The sequence below is a fragment of the Saccopteryx leptura genome, chromosome 4 (assembly GCF_036850995.1).
Source record: "Saccopteryx leptura isolate mSacLep1 chromosome 4, mSacLep1_pri_phased_curated, whole genome shotgun sequence".
Lineage (NCBI taxonomy): Eukaryota > Metazoa > Chordata > Mammalia > Chiroptera > Emballonuridae > Saccopteryx > Saccopteryx leptura.
The window spans coordinates 150704975-150720173 of NC_089506.1; the positions used below are offsets into that span (position 1 = coordinate 150704975).

The 15199-nt window shown below is 34.4% G+C and overlaps 1 protein-coding gene across 7 annotated transcripts in view; it reads right to left on the reverse strand.

The window, feature by feature from the left end:
- The window catches only part of ARB2A (ARB2 cotranscriptional regulator A), a 483251-nt gene that overhangs the window by 359593 nt on the left and 108459 nt on the right, over positions 1-15199 (reverse strand). For 5 of the 7 annotated variants that reach the window (XM_066381837.1, XM_066381840.1, XM_066381834.1 and 2 more), the window contains 2 exons: positions 6757-6822; positions 1357-1548 (listed from right to left, as the gene is read on the reverse strand). The exons of 1 other annotated variant lie outside the window; for it this stretch is intronic. In XM_066381837.1, coding sequence (XP_066237934.1) covers positions 1357-1548; positions 6757-6822 — 258 coding nt within the window. The remainder of the gene's footprint in view (positions 1-1356; positions 1549-6756; positions 6823-15199) is intronic. One more of the 7 variants, XM_066381839.1, reaches the window with a different exon arrangement.

The following is a 15199-nucleotide window of genomic DNA, read 5'->3' on the forward strand; positions in this document are numbered from 1 at the left end:
CTGGTGGGCGTGCCGGGTGGATCCTGGTCGGGCGCATGCGGGAGTCTGTCTGACTGTCTCTCCCCATTTCTAGCTTCAGAAAAATACAAAAAAAAAAAAAAAAAAAAGAGTTAGGCAGGGCCTTCAATTTGTCCCTTAAATGTGATCATAGTTCAGTGACTATTTGAAAATATAATTTAGATGTAAATTTTTTTAATATATATATATATAGTACTGTGAGTTATTTTCTTTTCTTTATGATTTTCTTAATGACATTTTCCTTTTAATAGCTTACTTTATTGTAAATATTAGCATATAAAACATATAATATCCAAAATACTGTTAAGCACATGTTTATGTTACAGGTAAGGTTCTGGTTAACAGTAAAGAGACTGTTTTGAGGGAGTCAAAGTTGCACGTATATGAATTTTGTACTGTGCATGAGGCAAGGTGGGGTCAGTGTCCCCAACCCTGCCCCATCCACATTGTTCAAGGGGCAAGCGTATAAACATTTCAGAGTTAAGAGTGGAAACATATTACCTTTGACCTTTGTAATCATTGGTGCATCAAAGAATTCCTTCTCAATTTCAATTCCCAAAATAAACATTACATTCTTAAATTATGCAAGATGCCACTTCACTTTTTTCTGAATAAAACTCTATTTATATGTAAAATAAACTCATACTTTGCAAAATTTGGCTATTTGACAGAACCTAAAAATGAGACAATAAAACAGAAGTAACCTAACATTTAGAATGAGAATGCTAGGCCAGAAAAAAATAATTTCACTATTATAGGAAAGAAAACCTTAAACATAATTTTAAAATTGCAATTTCTAAAAAGTTTGAATTCAAAAAAGCAATTCAGTAAATACTGTAATTTACTATTTTGTATGTACATCTTATGCTTAAAGCATTTTGTGTCTCTATAAAGTTTTTTAAAAGAAAATATAAAAAAAGTCCTGAGTTATTTTGATTCTTCCTTTAAAGAATAAGAGATTAATTTAAAGTAGATTTTTTTTAGTTTCTAACATCATTAAGAAAAGATTTACAAAAGCAACCATGATATTTTTTTCAGAAGTATTTCAATAATATTGATAAGCAATTGATAGTTTAAGTGGCATTTATGTAATAATAAAAAATTTCAGAATAAAAAATATTCACTTCAAAGACAATGTAAATTTTATACTTAAGATATTTTGTTTTTTGCTGTAACTGCAAAATAATGGAGAACAATTTTTCATTACAAATTAATAACAATTAAAAGGTAAATTTATGTTTAGTATATACTTTTGAAGAAACATGTTAAAATAAATAACACATAATAAAACAGAGCTATAAAATGCCCCCCAAAATATATTTAAAAAATTGCACTTACATCCATAGCTCTCTTAATAAATGGTATCTGTGTGCCACTGTCCAGATCTTCATTTATTATAAGCCTTCTAGCCCACTGACCTGCCCTGACAACACCACTACCATGAATTAAAACCATCAGTTTCTGTGGATTTGTCAAAGCATCCTCACTCATAAAGATAAAACTCTTTGGTTCACTGTCAGTGGCATCTACCTGTAATTAAAAAAAGTTAAATAATAAAAAAATGTTTTCTAGTAAGATATATACATAAGTGAAAAAACAACTAATGGTTACTATAAATTATAAAATTATTATTACAGAATTATAGAAGTAAAAGTTTTAAAATAAAACATTCAAGGTTAACAATTACATATACAGTAAATGAGTAAAAAGGACATGATTATTAATTTAAAGTATTAAAAAAATATTGAAATGCCTCCCTATATTATTGTTCTATATTAAGTATCACTATATAAAAAACAACTAGTTTTTAAATACTTCCTATTGTCTAGACAATGCAAAATGTTTAAAAAATATTAACTCAATCACAATCCTATTAAGGTGGTAATATTCATTTATAGATGAAGAAGTTGAGATCAAGAGAATTGAAATAACTTGTCCAAGGTCACATAGTAATTAAGCCTGTAATTCCATAATATTAGTATACTGTACCTAAAATAGAAAGCAGAAAAACACAATTGTAGGATATACCTATTGGAAAAGCATATATTACTCAGAAACACTGCTAAACTTTTAAAAGGTGGGAGTGAGAACTATTTAAATTTTTTTTAAAACCTACTGTTCTATATAAATAGACTTTAAGTTTTCATTCAGAGTATGAAACGTAAGACTATAAACAATTATTTAATAACGGAATATTACTTGTGTGATCTGATAACCTTAGTTTATGTACTAGTTATCTATGGGGTGAAAAGTAAATATTTTTGTTCATTTTGATTGTGTTTAATATTTAGAGTCGAAAGACTCATAAGACTTTTAGGAAGGGTCAGCTCCCAATCTCTTAATCACTGTGCCATAGCACACGCTGCATCGCATTCGACATTAAGAGTGGCAAGGAGCCAGGAATGGAAGTTTTGTGCAGCCTGTTCAGAGGCAGAAGCTAAAGTCTTCATCACTGGTTATATACACATCCTTGAATATAGAGGATCAATCTACCTGCTACATAATATAATAGTTCTTCACTTCATTAGTATATATTCATACAATTATCAAAATAAGAAATAGAGAAAAATTCTAGATATCAAAAAATGCCCTGAATTCAAAAAGTTCCTAGTCACTATTCCTGGGAAGAGGAAAAATATTTAAATTCCTCTACTTCTAAAACAATCAGATTGGTGTCAGAAACAGATAATTATAAATTTATGTAAACAGAGCACAAAGCACAAGTATTTCAGCAGGAAGAGCATAGCCACAGGGCTTAAAAAAAATACCACCTTCTCAATAATACCCTAGAATTCTCCAGTTCTCTTCTCTCTCTTATTGTCCTCCATAACACATGCCAAAATCTAATACATGTTTGTTCACATAACTGTTTACTAACCTTCTGCTCCTTCCATTAGAATGTTAAGTTTAGGAAAACACCAACTTTTCTGTTTGTGTCTAACTAAACTCCCAATTCCTGAGGGAGAGGCTAGCAACACTGTAGGTACTCAGTAAATAAAAGAATGAATAAACTTTTGGAATAAGAAATCTTATGAAGTATCACTAGTAACTTCTTTTAGATAAAAGGTATTTAACTATTAAATAATGCATCCTGTAACTGGTTATGATACTTGCCTGGTTCAGAAAGCATATATTGAATATTAAAATAACACATAATTATAAAGAATTTAACAAGAGCTACACAATGCTAAGGATGTAACTATATGTTTATTAGTAGTAATTAAGTATGCAGGACGAGAGATATAAAGTGTATAGAATCACATTAGTTTCAATTGCATGATATGTACTGAGTAAACAAATTACAATAATGACAGTGGGTATGACTGAAGTCACAGAGGAAAGAAGGAGGATGAGAGAAAGTAAAAAAGCAAATCTAGGTAATTCCTGTTTACCTGAAAACATTCTATGTAAACAAAGAAATGACTCAGTTAAAGTGGCTTAAAAAAAGGGGGGGAATAGTGATAAGAAAAAAGAAAAAATTAAAGAGCACAGTTGTCAGTATATAAAAAAAGGTCACAGAGGTTTCTAGTCATTCATTTACTGGAAAGAACATCTAAATACACACAAGTAAAAGTGCCTCTCAAAGTCAGGGTTCTGGAATGGCTGTGAAAATGGACCTGTGTTTACCTCAATGAAAAAACCCTGAGGCTCTGAACTTTCCAGTGGGGGCTGATCACTTTCTTTTTACTATTTGACTAAGTCCCCTGTTAATAAAGAATTCAGTCAATTTTTTAAGCAGTGAAATGTTTGTACTTTAAATTCCACAGTAATCACTTCAAAACTGGAAGAGTATTGGAAGATATTTTCAGAAGATAAAAAGTGGTTTCGTTTTCATAATGATTATAAATTTTTAAGGGATACAAATTAAGGTAGCCAAGAATAAGTTAATAAAGTTTTACTTAAACATTCTGAAATGTTGACTTTATAAATTTAAGAACATTAGAAAATCCAAGAAAAAAAAGTAGAAGTGAATAATGTAATAAATTGTATTAATGATTAAGGAGTAAGGGCAATGTTTGAGCTAGTTATTGGCTAATACCATACTAATTTAACACAGAACTCTGATTTTGTAGTTGATAACTATAACTTCCTCACACAAAGTAAATGCTAATTATCAATACTAAAATTGCTATATAACTAAAATTATTCTTCATTAACTTAAGTTTGGAAATGGTTGTTCCAAATCCTTCATCTTCAAACAATAGTAATTAATTAAGCTGAGCTTTCATTAAGAATACATACATATTAAGGCCATTTTGGTGTATCACTTCACTTATTGACAAATCAACTTCAAAGACCAATTGGTTAGTGAGACTGTACCAAACAATTTTGACCTGTTAATAATTCATTTGGAGATGCTAATGAACCCCACTAATTATGATGTTCATTTAGAAATGACTGAACAAACTGAATATCTGTAGCCAAGCTATAAGTTAATTAATGTATCAGACATTCTATCTAAGTGTGAGATACTACAATTGAGAATATTTTGTACCTCTATATATAAGGTGGGAGTCAACCCAAGACATGATCATGATCTTTACTATCAAATCATGGGCTTCTTTTATCAAGTGTTGTCATTTAAAAAGAAACAAAATATACTTTTCTTTCCTATATTAAATAGTTTAACTATAGTTCCTTATCAGAAAAAAAAGGTTTTTGGAATTATTGTAATGAAAAGATAAACTGTAACAAAAAACCCCAAACAAATAAAAACAACCACTTTCACATCTAAAGAGGATTTAAAAGAACTCAAGATAAAACTAAGATTAGGAGAAAAATTTCACAACTACATAAAATATATGATGATAATTTAAAGAGAAATTAATTTCCTAAAACTAAAAATTTTGTTGTTTCTTCTGGTTTATAAAACCAGGAAATCTTTGCTAACCAAAAATAGACCTGACACTTATGGGTCTCATAATGTAAAGCTCTTTCTATGAATATTAATTTTATTATCTAAATTTAAATTAGAGAAAAATAATCCAATCAAAAGAATAAAGTCCTTCTGAACCTAATCTAAGGTTTTCTATAAATAAAATTAATGGAACAATCATATAACATGATCTATATGGCCAATTATTTTGTGATTTGTTTCTGGATAGCAAGGGGATTGAAAGGAGTTGAAACGTTCCACAAAACTAGAAGTATTATAGAGGTAAAGGACTCAGTATTAATTGTGTTGTAACAATTAACCTAGGGCTCTTTAAATACCATTCTTCAAAATCTTCAAAAGATATATGACAAAATTCTACACTGACTTTCCAGAACACCAAATGCAATGTACAGTTTTAATGGAGTAACACACTTAGGCCAAAGTGAAAACTAAAACAAAAAGTTAGAATCCAAAAGGAACTAGTATATTCACTCCCAAAAAGATCACTCAACTCTTGGTTTTCATATATTTCTAAAGAAAAAAAAGTTTCCAAATAAACAAGGGTTGGCCTAGCTGCTAGAAAATGTTTTTCATTTATTATTATGTCACGAACAGTTGGAAAGTACCTGACCCTTACATAAATATTTGTTGAATGAATGAACAAATGAATAAATCATTAACAATATGACTATATTTGAGGTTATTCATAGAAAAATAAAAATAAAATATATCTTTTTAAAAATTAAACTATGGCATTAAATTGTGAGGATGGATAGCATAAAGAAATCCTCAAACCCTATAATTCATAGAATAACATTACCAAAAATATATTATATTGATATATCATGAAAAGTTTCATTCAAACATAATTAACTATATGCAAAGTTTTGTGCCGTACTTCACTAACTCTTCTAGATTCATCTCAAGAGTTGTCAGGGGGAGCAAAGATCATCTAATCTAGACCTACACCCCACTTCACACGTAAGATTACTAATTCTTTGTTTAAAACCTTAACATTTCATGCTTTATACTAAAAACCAAAAGACTTTCTGGAGAATTTTAGTCTGAGAACAAATTTCAAATCTTTTCACTCTACAATTGTAAAAATGTACAAAATTTCGAGAACGTTCTGCCAAAGAGGTGGGAGCTGTTACGAAACAGGAAGCATCAGGAATGAGTTCGGGAATATGCAGAAGAAATAACACAGAAACAAAACATTTTTAAAAATCAAAAAGTAAAAGGATGGTGAATAATGCAACATAAAGTATATTGGTCTACCTCAAATAAATAAGTAAAAATGACTTATATCAAAGAAATGGAAAAGGGTAGAGAAGGGTAGTCCTTTCAATTGCATTATCATTTTTAAAAAAGACTGAGTCATTCTTTTTTCAAAAAAATAAGGTATTAGTGTTCATTTACCTACATACTTTATTTTACTTTTTTCAATTACAGTTTACATTCAACAGTATTTTGTATTAGTTTCAAGATACAGCCTAGTGGCCAGACAATCATACAGCTTACAAAGTGCTCCCCTGTTATTTCAAGTGCCCACCTGGCACTACAGTTATTACACTAGCACTGACTATATTCCCCTTGCTCTACATGCACTTTATATCCTCGTGTCTAGTTTGTAATATAACTAATCTCACTGTGCAAAATAGTTCTGAAGATTGTGACTTTTTAAGAACTATTGAGCACAAGATTAGGTAAACTGAAGGAAATTAATATTATCTTTATCAATATCAAAACACTAGGACCTTAGCATTTAAACTTATCACAGTTAACCTAAAACAAAAGTTTTCTTCTGAATTAAAAACGATTTCTTATTTGGAAGTATAAACATTTTAGAAAATTGGACTTACTGGAATAAAGATTTTTTTCAAATTACAGTCCTTTTCCAGAAGCTCATATACATACTTGGTGATGATCTAGGTAGGAAGGAAATAACATATTAAGATGTAATGTTACCATTATCGAATTCACATAAAGTATTATCACTTATTGTTCTGAATGAGTATCTCTCTATTTTGGAATGTTTTTACACTAACTGAAGAGATTCTTTACTGATTACCTGTATTAGTTTACTTCCTGTTGCTGTATCAATAACTATGCGCCTTAATACTATGGATCAAAACCAGTTAATATGAACTCACATACAAGGACTTTCAGTTTTTTAAAGCAATACTCTGTGAGCATATTTTCTTTTTCCCAGTATTTCTAGACTGTTTCCGTATAATTTCCCTATAGATATTATATGTAATATAGTACTTTCATGACTCTGAATCCTAACACCTGTTTGAATTTATTGAATCAAGGAGGAAAACGTTGAAGGTATTCTAAACAAAAAAGGATAACCGATTCAACCAAGTCAAATACCACCAGTTAGTGTTACTCTCTGTGGTAGGTAGTAACATGGCTACCCAAAGATATCCACATGCTAATCCCAGAATCTGTTAATATGTTATATTATAGTAAAAGAGACTTTGCAGATATGATTAATATTAAGAACCCAAGATGAGGAGACTAACCTGGAGTATCTGAGTGGATCCAATCTATTGTAATTATTCAAATCCTTAGAGGTGGAAGATTATGAAAAACCAGTGTGTTAGAAAGATGTAAAGTGAGAAGGCCCTGAGTTGCCATGAAAATGGAAGGGGACCCAAGGATCCTCAGAGAAAAGGCTGACTCATGCCCAGAGCACAGAAGGTACAATGCAAGTCTGAAAATAAAATTTTTGGACCAAAGAAAAATAAGAAAAGAAAATACTGAAAGAGTAATGAATAAATGTTAAAAGAACACAAATCCTGCTTGATTAGAAGCCATCTGGCCAAATCTGGAATAATCTCGGCATCAAAATAATGACAGTGATGAATTATATAACCAAATGAATAAATTAAATATTAATGAGTCCATATCGATATATATATAAAGTTAGAAGAAAAGGGGGAAAAAAGCTCTTTCTTACATAGAATGCCAACGAATGCATACAGAAGAAATGATGGAGCTAGAAAATCATCAATCGATGCTAAAACTAATAGGTGAAAGTTTCATAAAGAATAGTCACAAGTATTTCCTCCAAAATTACAGAGTAAAATAATAGTAACTTTATGGTATGACCTGGCATTCATCACCAATATTGGAACAAACCAAAATTGTGTACTCTTGATGTTATGCATGGAGGACAAGGATCATATCTAAGAAAATTCTGTCAAAAATGCATGAGCTGAATCTACTTATGAGAATACATATGACATACTCAAATTTAGGGTCACTCTACAAATGTCCTATACTTCAAAAAATGTCAAAATCAAGAAAGATTAATAAAAGGCTAAAGAATGTATCCAGATTTAAGGAGAATAAGGAGACATGACAACTAAATACAAAGTATGAATTTAAGATTTAGTACTAAACTTGAGAAATATCAGCTATCCAGTATATTATGTGACAACTAACAAATTTAAACATGGCTTAGAGCTTGATAAAATTGAATCAATATAAAATTCCTTGATTTGAATAATTATACTATAATTATAAAGAAGAAACTTTTAAAAGAAATATACACCAATGTATTAGGGGTAAAAGGGCATAACGTTTCCATCTTTATTCTCAAATGGTTCAGAAAAAATAATACATATGGTCTTTGTAATGACTCAACTTTTCTGTGTGAAACTGTATCAAAACAAAACATTATTTTAAGATTTTCCCTTACTGTACATATTCTTAAAGAAACACACTGCATGTATTTCCACAGGTATTTCAATGAAAATGTGGCAAATGACAAACAGGATAATAACAATTTGTTTTCATCAAAGCATTTGAATTTCCACAGATGTTACAAGACCACAGGTATACTCAAGGATACTTTTCATCCGTTATTACTTGTCAAAAGCAAAGACTCATTGGATGGAGCAAGTTCTATAGTTTGCCATGTTTGTGCCTATGTTTATCCTCCACCTAAAATTCTCTTAACTTTCACATTTTTCTCTGATTGCTCAAAAAAACAATTCAAATGCTACCTACTACCTGAAGTTTTCACTGATCCTTCCCATGACTGTGCCTTTCCTATGACACTTTATCATCTAAAAATGTATACTGATGATCGGCCCTCAGTAAAAGAACCTTTCTTTATTCTTCAGTAGTCATGGTAGTCCACTGTGTGGAGGTACCACAACTTAGTAAATTTTTAAAAAATATTTAATACTTTGCAAAAATATTCACTAAAAAAATCATTAAGCATAATCTTAAGCATAGTTTATTAAATCCTATGCAAATTAAATTGACACAGGCCTTGGCCAGATAACTCAGTTGGTTGGAGCAGTGGTCGGCAAACTCCATTAGTCAACAGAGCCAAATATCAACAGTACAATGACTGAAATTTCTTGTGAGAGCTTACTTTTTTTAAACTTAAACTATTTAGGTAGGTACATTCTTTATTGAGGAAGCGCGACACATGGTATTTTGTGGAAGAGCCACACTCAAGGGGCCAAAGAGCCACATGTGGTTTGCAAGCCACAGTTTGCCGACCACTGGGTTAGAGCATTGTCCTGATATGCAAAGGTTGTTCCATCTCCAGTCAGGGACATATAAGCATCAACCAATGAATACATAAATAAGTGGAACAACAAATCAGTGTTTCTCTCTCTCTTCCTGTCTCTTTCTCCCTCCACCCCCACTTCCTCTATAAAATCAATTAAAATATTTAAATTTACATAGTTATTACCCTAGAACTTAGAAATCACATTTCAAATAAAGATACAGCCTGACTGGTGGTGATGTAGTGAACAGTGTCAACCAGGACACTGAGATTCCAGATTGGAGGGAGTGGGGTTGCTGGCTTGAGCACATGATCATCACCATCATCCCAAGGTCACTACTTGAGCAAGGGGTCAATGGGTTGGCTTAAACCAACCCCCATCAAGGCACTAATGAGAAGTAATCAATGAAGAACTAAAATGCTGCAACTGCAAGTTGATGCTTCTATCTCTCTCTCTTAGATAGATGATAGATAGATAGATAGATAGATAGATAGATAGATAGATAGATAGATAGATAGATAAAATAAAGATCCAACCTGTAGGTTACCTAATTATTTAAAAAAGAAAAATACTTTTTTCTTTAAATGTCCATTTATCTAAACTACATTTCATCCTAGTCTCTGCTGGGAAGGAATAAAGGGAGGGAGAGTAGAAAAGAAGAAAGGCAGATGGAGGAATGGAGAGCGACAGGGAAAGAAGGAGGAAGAAAGGAAATAAAATTTCTTAATAATTCAGGTTAATGGTATTCAATAATGTCAGTTTGGGTAAGCCTAAAGGGCTCCTGTAGCATCTTTCCATTAAACAGAGCATGATACAAAGGGCAATGAGTTGTCTAATTAGAACTAAAGAACATTTACCCTGGGTGTATACCCTCTTAAGTCAGAACTACAACTTAAATTTCACTAAAATCATCTTCATCTCATCCTTATTTTCCCCTTAAAACCATTTTATACCTCATTCTTAGTGGGTACATGCTAAACTTTTCAAAATGTCTTTTGAAGTAACTGCTTCTTCAGCATATCTTTGAAATAAAATCCATTCCTCCAACTTTCCAATAGTATTCCCTGGAGTTCTAATCTACATCCTTCATTTTTATCAACCTCAGATCACTTGCTCTCATATTTTCCTTTTACCTCTCTAAAGAAGAGTCTTCCTTACTCTAAGCCATCCTTTCTTCCCAATTACCAGATTCTTAAATAGCTTATCAAAGGCTCAGACTTATAAATGTGTCCAATTAACTACAGATAACTCCTTGTAATAATTTTACAGGTACCTCAAATTCAATATGTTCAAACTGAATCCATCTACACATGTCCAAACCTATCTCTCCTCCAGTGTGTTCATCAGCTCTATAAATGGCACTACCATCCACCTAACTGCTCAAGCCACAAGCCTAACATCGCTGTCCTTCTTCCATCCATTACAATCATCAAGTCCCTCAAGCTAATACTGGAAGACCCCCACATCTGTCTCTCTACTATCACTGTTCTAGTCCATTCTAGTCTGTCAACAAGTTATTATCTCTTCTTTAGATTGCTTCTGAAGCCTCCTTCTGCTATATCTACTATAGCAGACTTTCCTTCAGATCATATCTCCTGTTAGCAGACATAATACTCCTTTTAAAATTCAAAACTATAGGGGAGGATAAGGCCCCAGTCCTTAAATACAGCAAGGCCCTACCAGATCTGAACCCCATCTACTTCTCAAATTTCATCTTATTCCACTCTTCCCTCATTCTCTGTATTGTTTAATCATACTGACTTTCTATTAAATTCTCAGATGCATAAGGATTGTTTTCACCTCAGAGCTTTTCCCAATGATGTTGATTTGCCTGGAATGCTTTGCCTATTCTTTGCTTATCTAGCTTTAACATCTTCCTTGCCTGGCATCCCAACCTATCCTCAAGCCACAGCTAAGAATTCTGTATTTTTCCTTCTTAATACGTAGATTATTAATAATGTCTTTTCCAAGATCTGTCTTTGCAACTAAACTTTAAGCTTTTGGAAGAGAAGCAACTATATATGTCCTGGGCTGAATATCTAAGGCCTAACTCATGTAATGGCAATCAAATTTTTAAAACAACAATAACAATAATAGAAAACAAATCCATGGCAATCATACTGAAGTAAGTCCTTTTACTAAATCTCCTCCTTTATTCTAAACAACCTTCCCTAATAAAGCAAAAGAAGAAACCAAAGCATTTGAAAGGTGAGATAACCAGCCCAGGGTAGGGCAGCTACATAAGTCAGAGTCTGATTAAAACCTAGGCAAACTGCCTGCTGCCCTGGGCTCTGGAACATGGTTTCTGAACTCACATAATACATTACATCTCCTGTGCTCAAACTCCATAAAGAAAGATGCTAAGGGAGAGTGGGATATGAAACTGAAATTAAAAGGATACTAGTAATCTAATAACAGCAGGAAAGTACAGAAGCAAAAGAGGATGTTTAAGGCAGGTAAAGTAAAAAAAAAGAGAAATTTTTATTGCCTAGACGAGGATTTCTTAATTTGTTAGCATTCTTAATTTGGTTTTTGAAAAAATATTAATTAAATATGTAGTGTTATAAAGAAAAACTATATTGAAATAAAGTCCAAATTTTTTTAAAAAACAAATTTGTGATATACTATCATGTTTGCCCTTCCTTGTTAATGTATTTTAAACAGACCTAGCACCATTATATTTATATTATATAAAAACATTGGTGATTTATATCTATGACAAAGTCACAGACTGCTAATACTATTTTTATACCTACATTCATGATAAAATAAAATTTAGATTAGCAGTAAGTAAAAATCAAGATATAATTTTTATCCCACTGAGGTTCACAGACCCTGAGCCTAAATCCTATCCCCTCAGGTTATGAATACCTGGTCTGAACAGCACCACCTGTATCCTACAAGCCTTTTCATACTTTGTCCTGCACCAAAACAAAAAAAATGGTCAGAGCAGAATCTTTTCTGAGATGTACACTATAAAGCCGGGATCGGGAACCTATGGCTTGCAAGCCAGATGTGGCTCTTTTGATGGCTGCATCTGGCTCACAGACAAATCTTTAATAAAAAAATAATGTTAAAAATATAAAACATTCTCACATATTATAATCCATTCATTTCCTACCGCTCATGTTCATGTTTGCGGGTGGCTGGAGCCAATCATAGCTGTCCTTCGGGACAACACCAAATTTTTATTGGATAATGCGTAATGTACACATTGTGAGATCTCTCGTTGTGAAATCAGGAAGTAAACTTCCCTCCTTTTATTTTATTTTTTTTTTGTATTTTTCTGAAGCTAGAAATGGGGAGAGACAGTCAGACAGACTCCCGCATGCGCCCGACCGGGATCCACCCGGCACGCCCACCAGGGGGCGATGCTCTGCTCCTCTGGGGCGTCGCTCTGTTGCAACCAGAGCCACTCCAGCACCTGGGGCAGAGGCCACAGAGCCATCCCCAGCGCCCGGGCCATCTTTGCTCCAATGGAGCCTTGGCTGTGGGAGGGGAAGAGAGAGACAGAGAGGAAGGAGAGGGGGAGGGGTGGAGAAGCAGATGGGTGCTTCTCCTGTGTACCCTGGCTGGATATCGAACCCAGGACTTCTGCACGCCAGGCTGACGCTCTACCACTGAGCCAACCAGCCAAGGCCAACTTCCCTCCTTTTAATCAAGTAGTCAGCTAACTAATTGCAGAAACTCTCTTGACAAAGAAGATGGCTAAAAGAAAAAAAAGATGAGGAATATCGTACTTTTCAGCAGGAATGAACAGAAGAATTCACCTTTGTGGAGAGAGCAGGTTCTGCAGTGTGTCTAATATGCAATGATAAAATTGCATGGATGAAACGGTCAAATATAAAGCAGCACTTCGACACACACCATACTACATTTGCATTGAAATATCCAGCGGGAGACAGCAGGAAGAAAGCATGTCAAGAGCTACTGTGCAGAGTGCAGCAACTCCGTGTTTGGACCCAACAAAGTGACTGGAATTCAGCTAGCTTGGCTGGTGCTTTAGCAATTATGAGAAATGGAAAGCCATTCACAGACGGGGAGTATGCCAAGACATTCATGCCTGATGTTGCCAATGAACTTTTTGGATAAAGACAAGATAATCAAATGAATAAAAGACATGCCTCTGTCGGCAAGAACTGTTCACAATTGTACCATCATGATGGCAAATCAAACTGAGGCAACACAAGTGAAGGACATAAATGCAGCACCATTCTTTTTTCTCACTTTAGATGAGTCAACAGACGTAAGCCATTTATCCCAGTTCAGCATGATTGCAAGGTATGCTATTGGTGACATACTACGTGAGGAAAGTCTTGCTGTTTTGCCTATAAAAGAAACAACAAGAGGGGAGGATCTAGCCTGACCAGGTGGTGGCGCAGTGGATAGAGCGTCGGACTGGGATGCGGAAGGACCCAGGTTCGAGACCCTGAGCTCACCAGCTTGAGCGCGGGCTCATCTGGCTTGAGCAAAGAGCTCACCAGCTTGGACCCAAGGTCGCTGGCTCCAGCAGGGGGTTACTCGGTCTGCTGAAGGCCCACGGTCAAGGCACATGTGAGAAAGCAATCAATGAACAACTAAGAAGTCGCAACACGCAACGAGAAACTGATGATTGATGCTTCTCATCTCTCTCCGTTCCTGTCTGTCTGTCCCTGTCTATCGCTGCCTCTGTAAAGAAAAAAAAAAAAAAAGAGGGGAGGATCTATTCAAGTCTTTCACTGAGTTCGCTAAAGAAAAAAATCTACCAATGGATGAACTTATTTAGGTGTGTACTGATGGTGCTCTGTGCATGGTGGGGAAAAACAGAGGATTCGTAGCACTTCTTTGTGAATAGGAAAAGAGACCCATCCTAAGTTTTCACTGCATTCTACATCAGGAGGCACTTTGTGCTCAGATGTGTGGCGAGCAACTTGGTGAGGTGATGTCGCTGGTCATTCGGGTGGTCAACTTTATTGTTGCCCGAGCTATAAATGATTGCCAGTTTAAAACACTGCTGGATGAAGTTGGGAATAATTATCACGGTCTGCTTTTGCACAGCAATGTGCATTGGTTGTCAAGAGGGAAGGTGCTCAGCCGTTTTACAGCTTATCTAAGCGGAATCCGGACTTTTCTTGAAATGAAAAACATCGAGCATCCTGAGTTAGCTAACACTGGGTGGCTCCTGAAGTTCTACTATCTTGTGGACATGACTGAACATCTATACCAGCTCAATGTGAAAATGCAAGGCATTGGAAATACAGTCTTATCCCTTCAACAAGCAGTGCTTGCATTTGAAAACAAGCTGGAACTCTTCATCACAGACATTGAAACAGGTCATTTACTACACTTTGAAAAACTGGGAGAGTTTAAAGATGCATGCACAGCAAGTGACCCTGCTCAACATCTTGATCTCCAGCAGCTAGTGGGCTTCACATCTAATCTCCTGCAGTCATTCAAAGCGCGCTTTGGAGAATTTCGTGAGCTCACTCATCTTTTCAAGTTCATCACCCATCCACACGAGTGTGCAGTGGACAGCGCCGACCTGAGTTACATCCCCGGTGTCTCCGTCAGAGATTTTGAGCTACAAGCTGCTGCCCTGAAGGCCTCAGACATGTGGGTGAATAAGTTCAAGTCACTGAATGAAGATTTGGAAAGACTTGCATGACAGCAAGCAGAGTTGGCGAGCAAACACAAGTGGGGAGAAATGAAAAAACTTCAACCCGTGGACCAGCTGATTGTCAAAACATGGAATGCGCTTCCCGTCACATACCACACACTGCAGCCTGTGAGT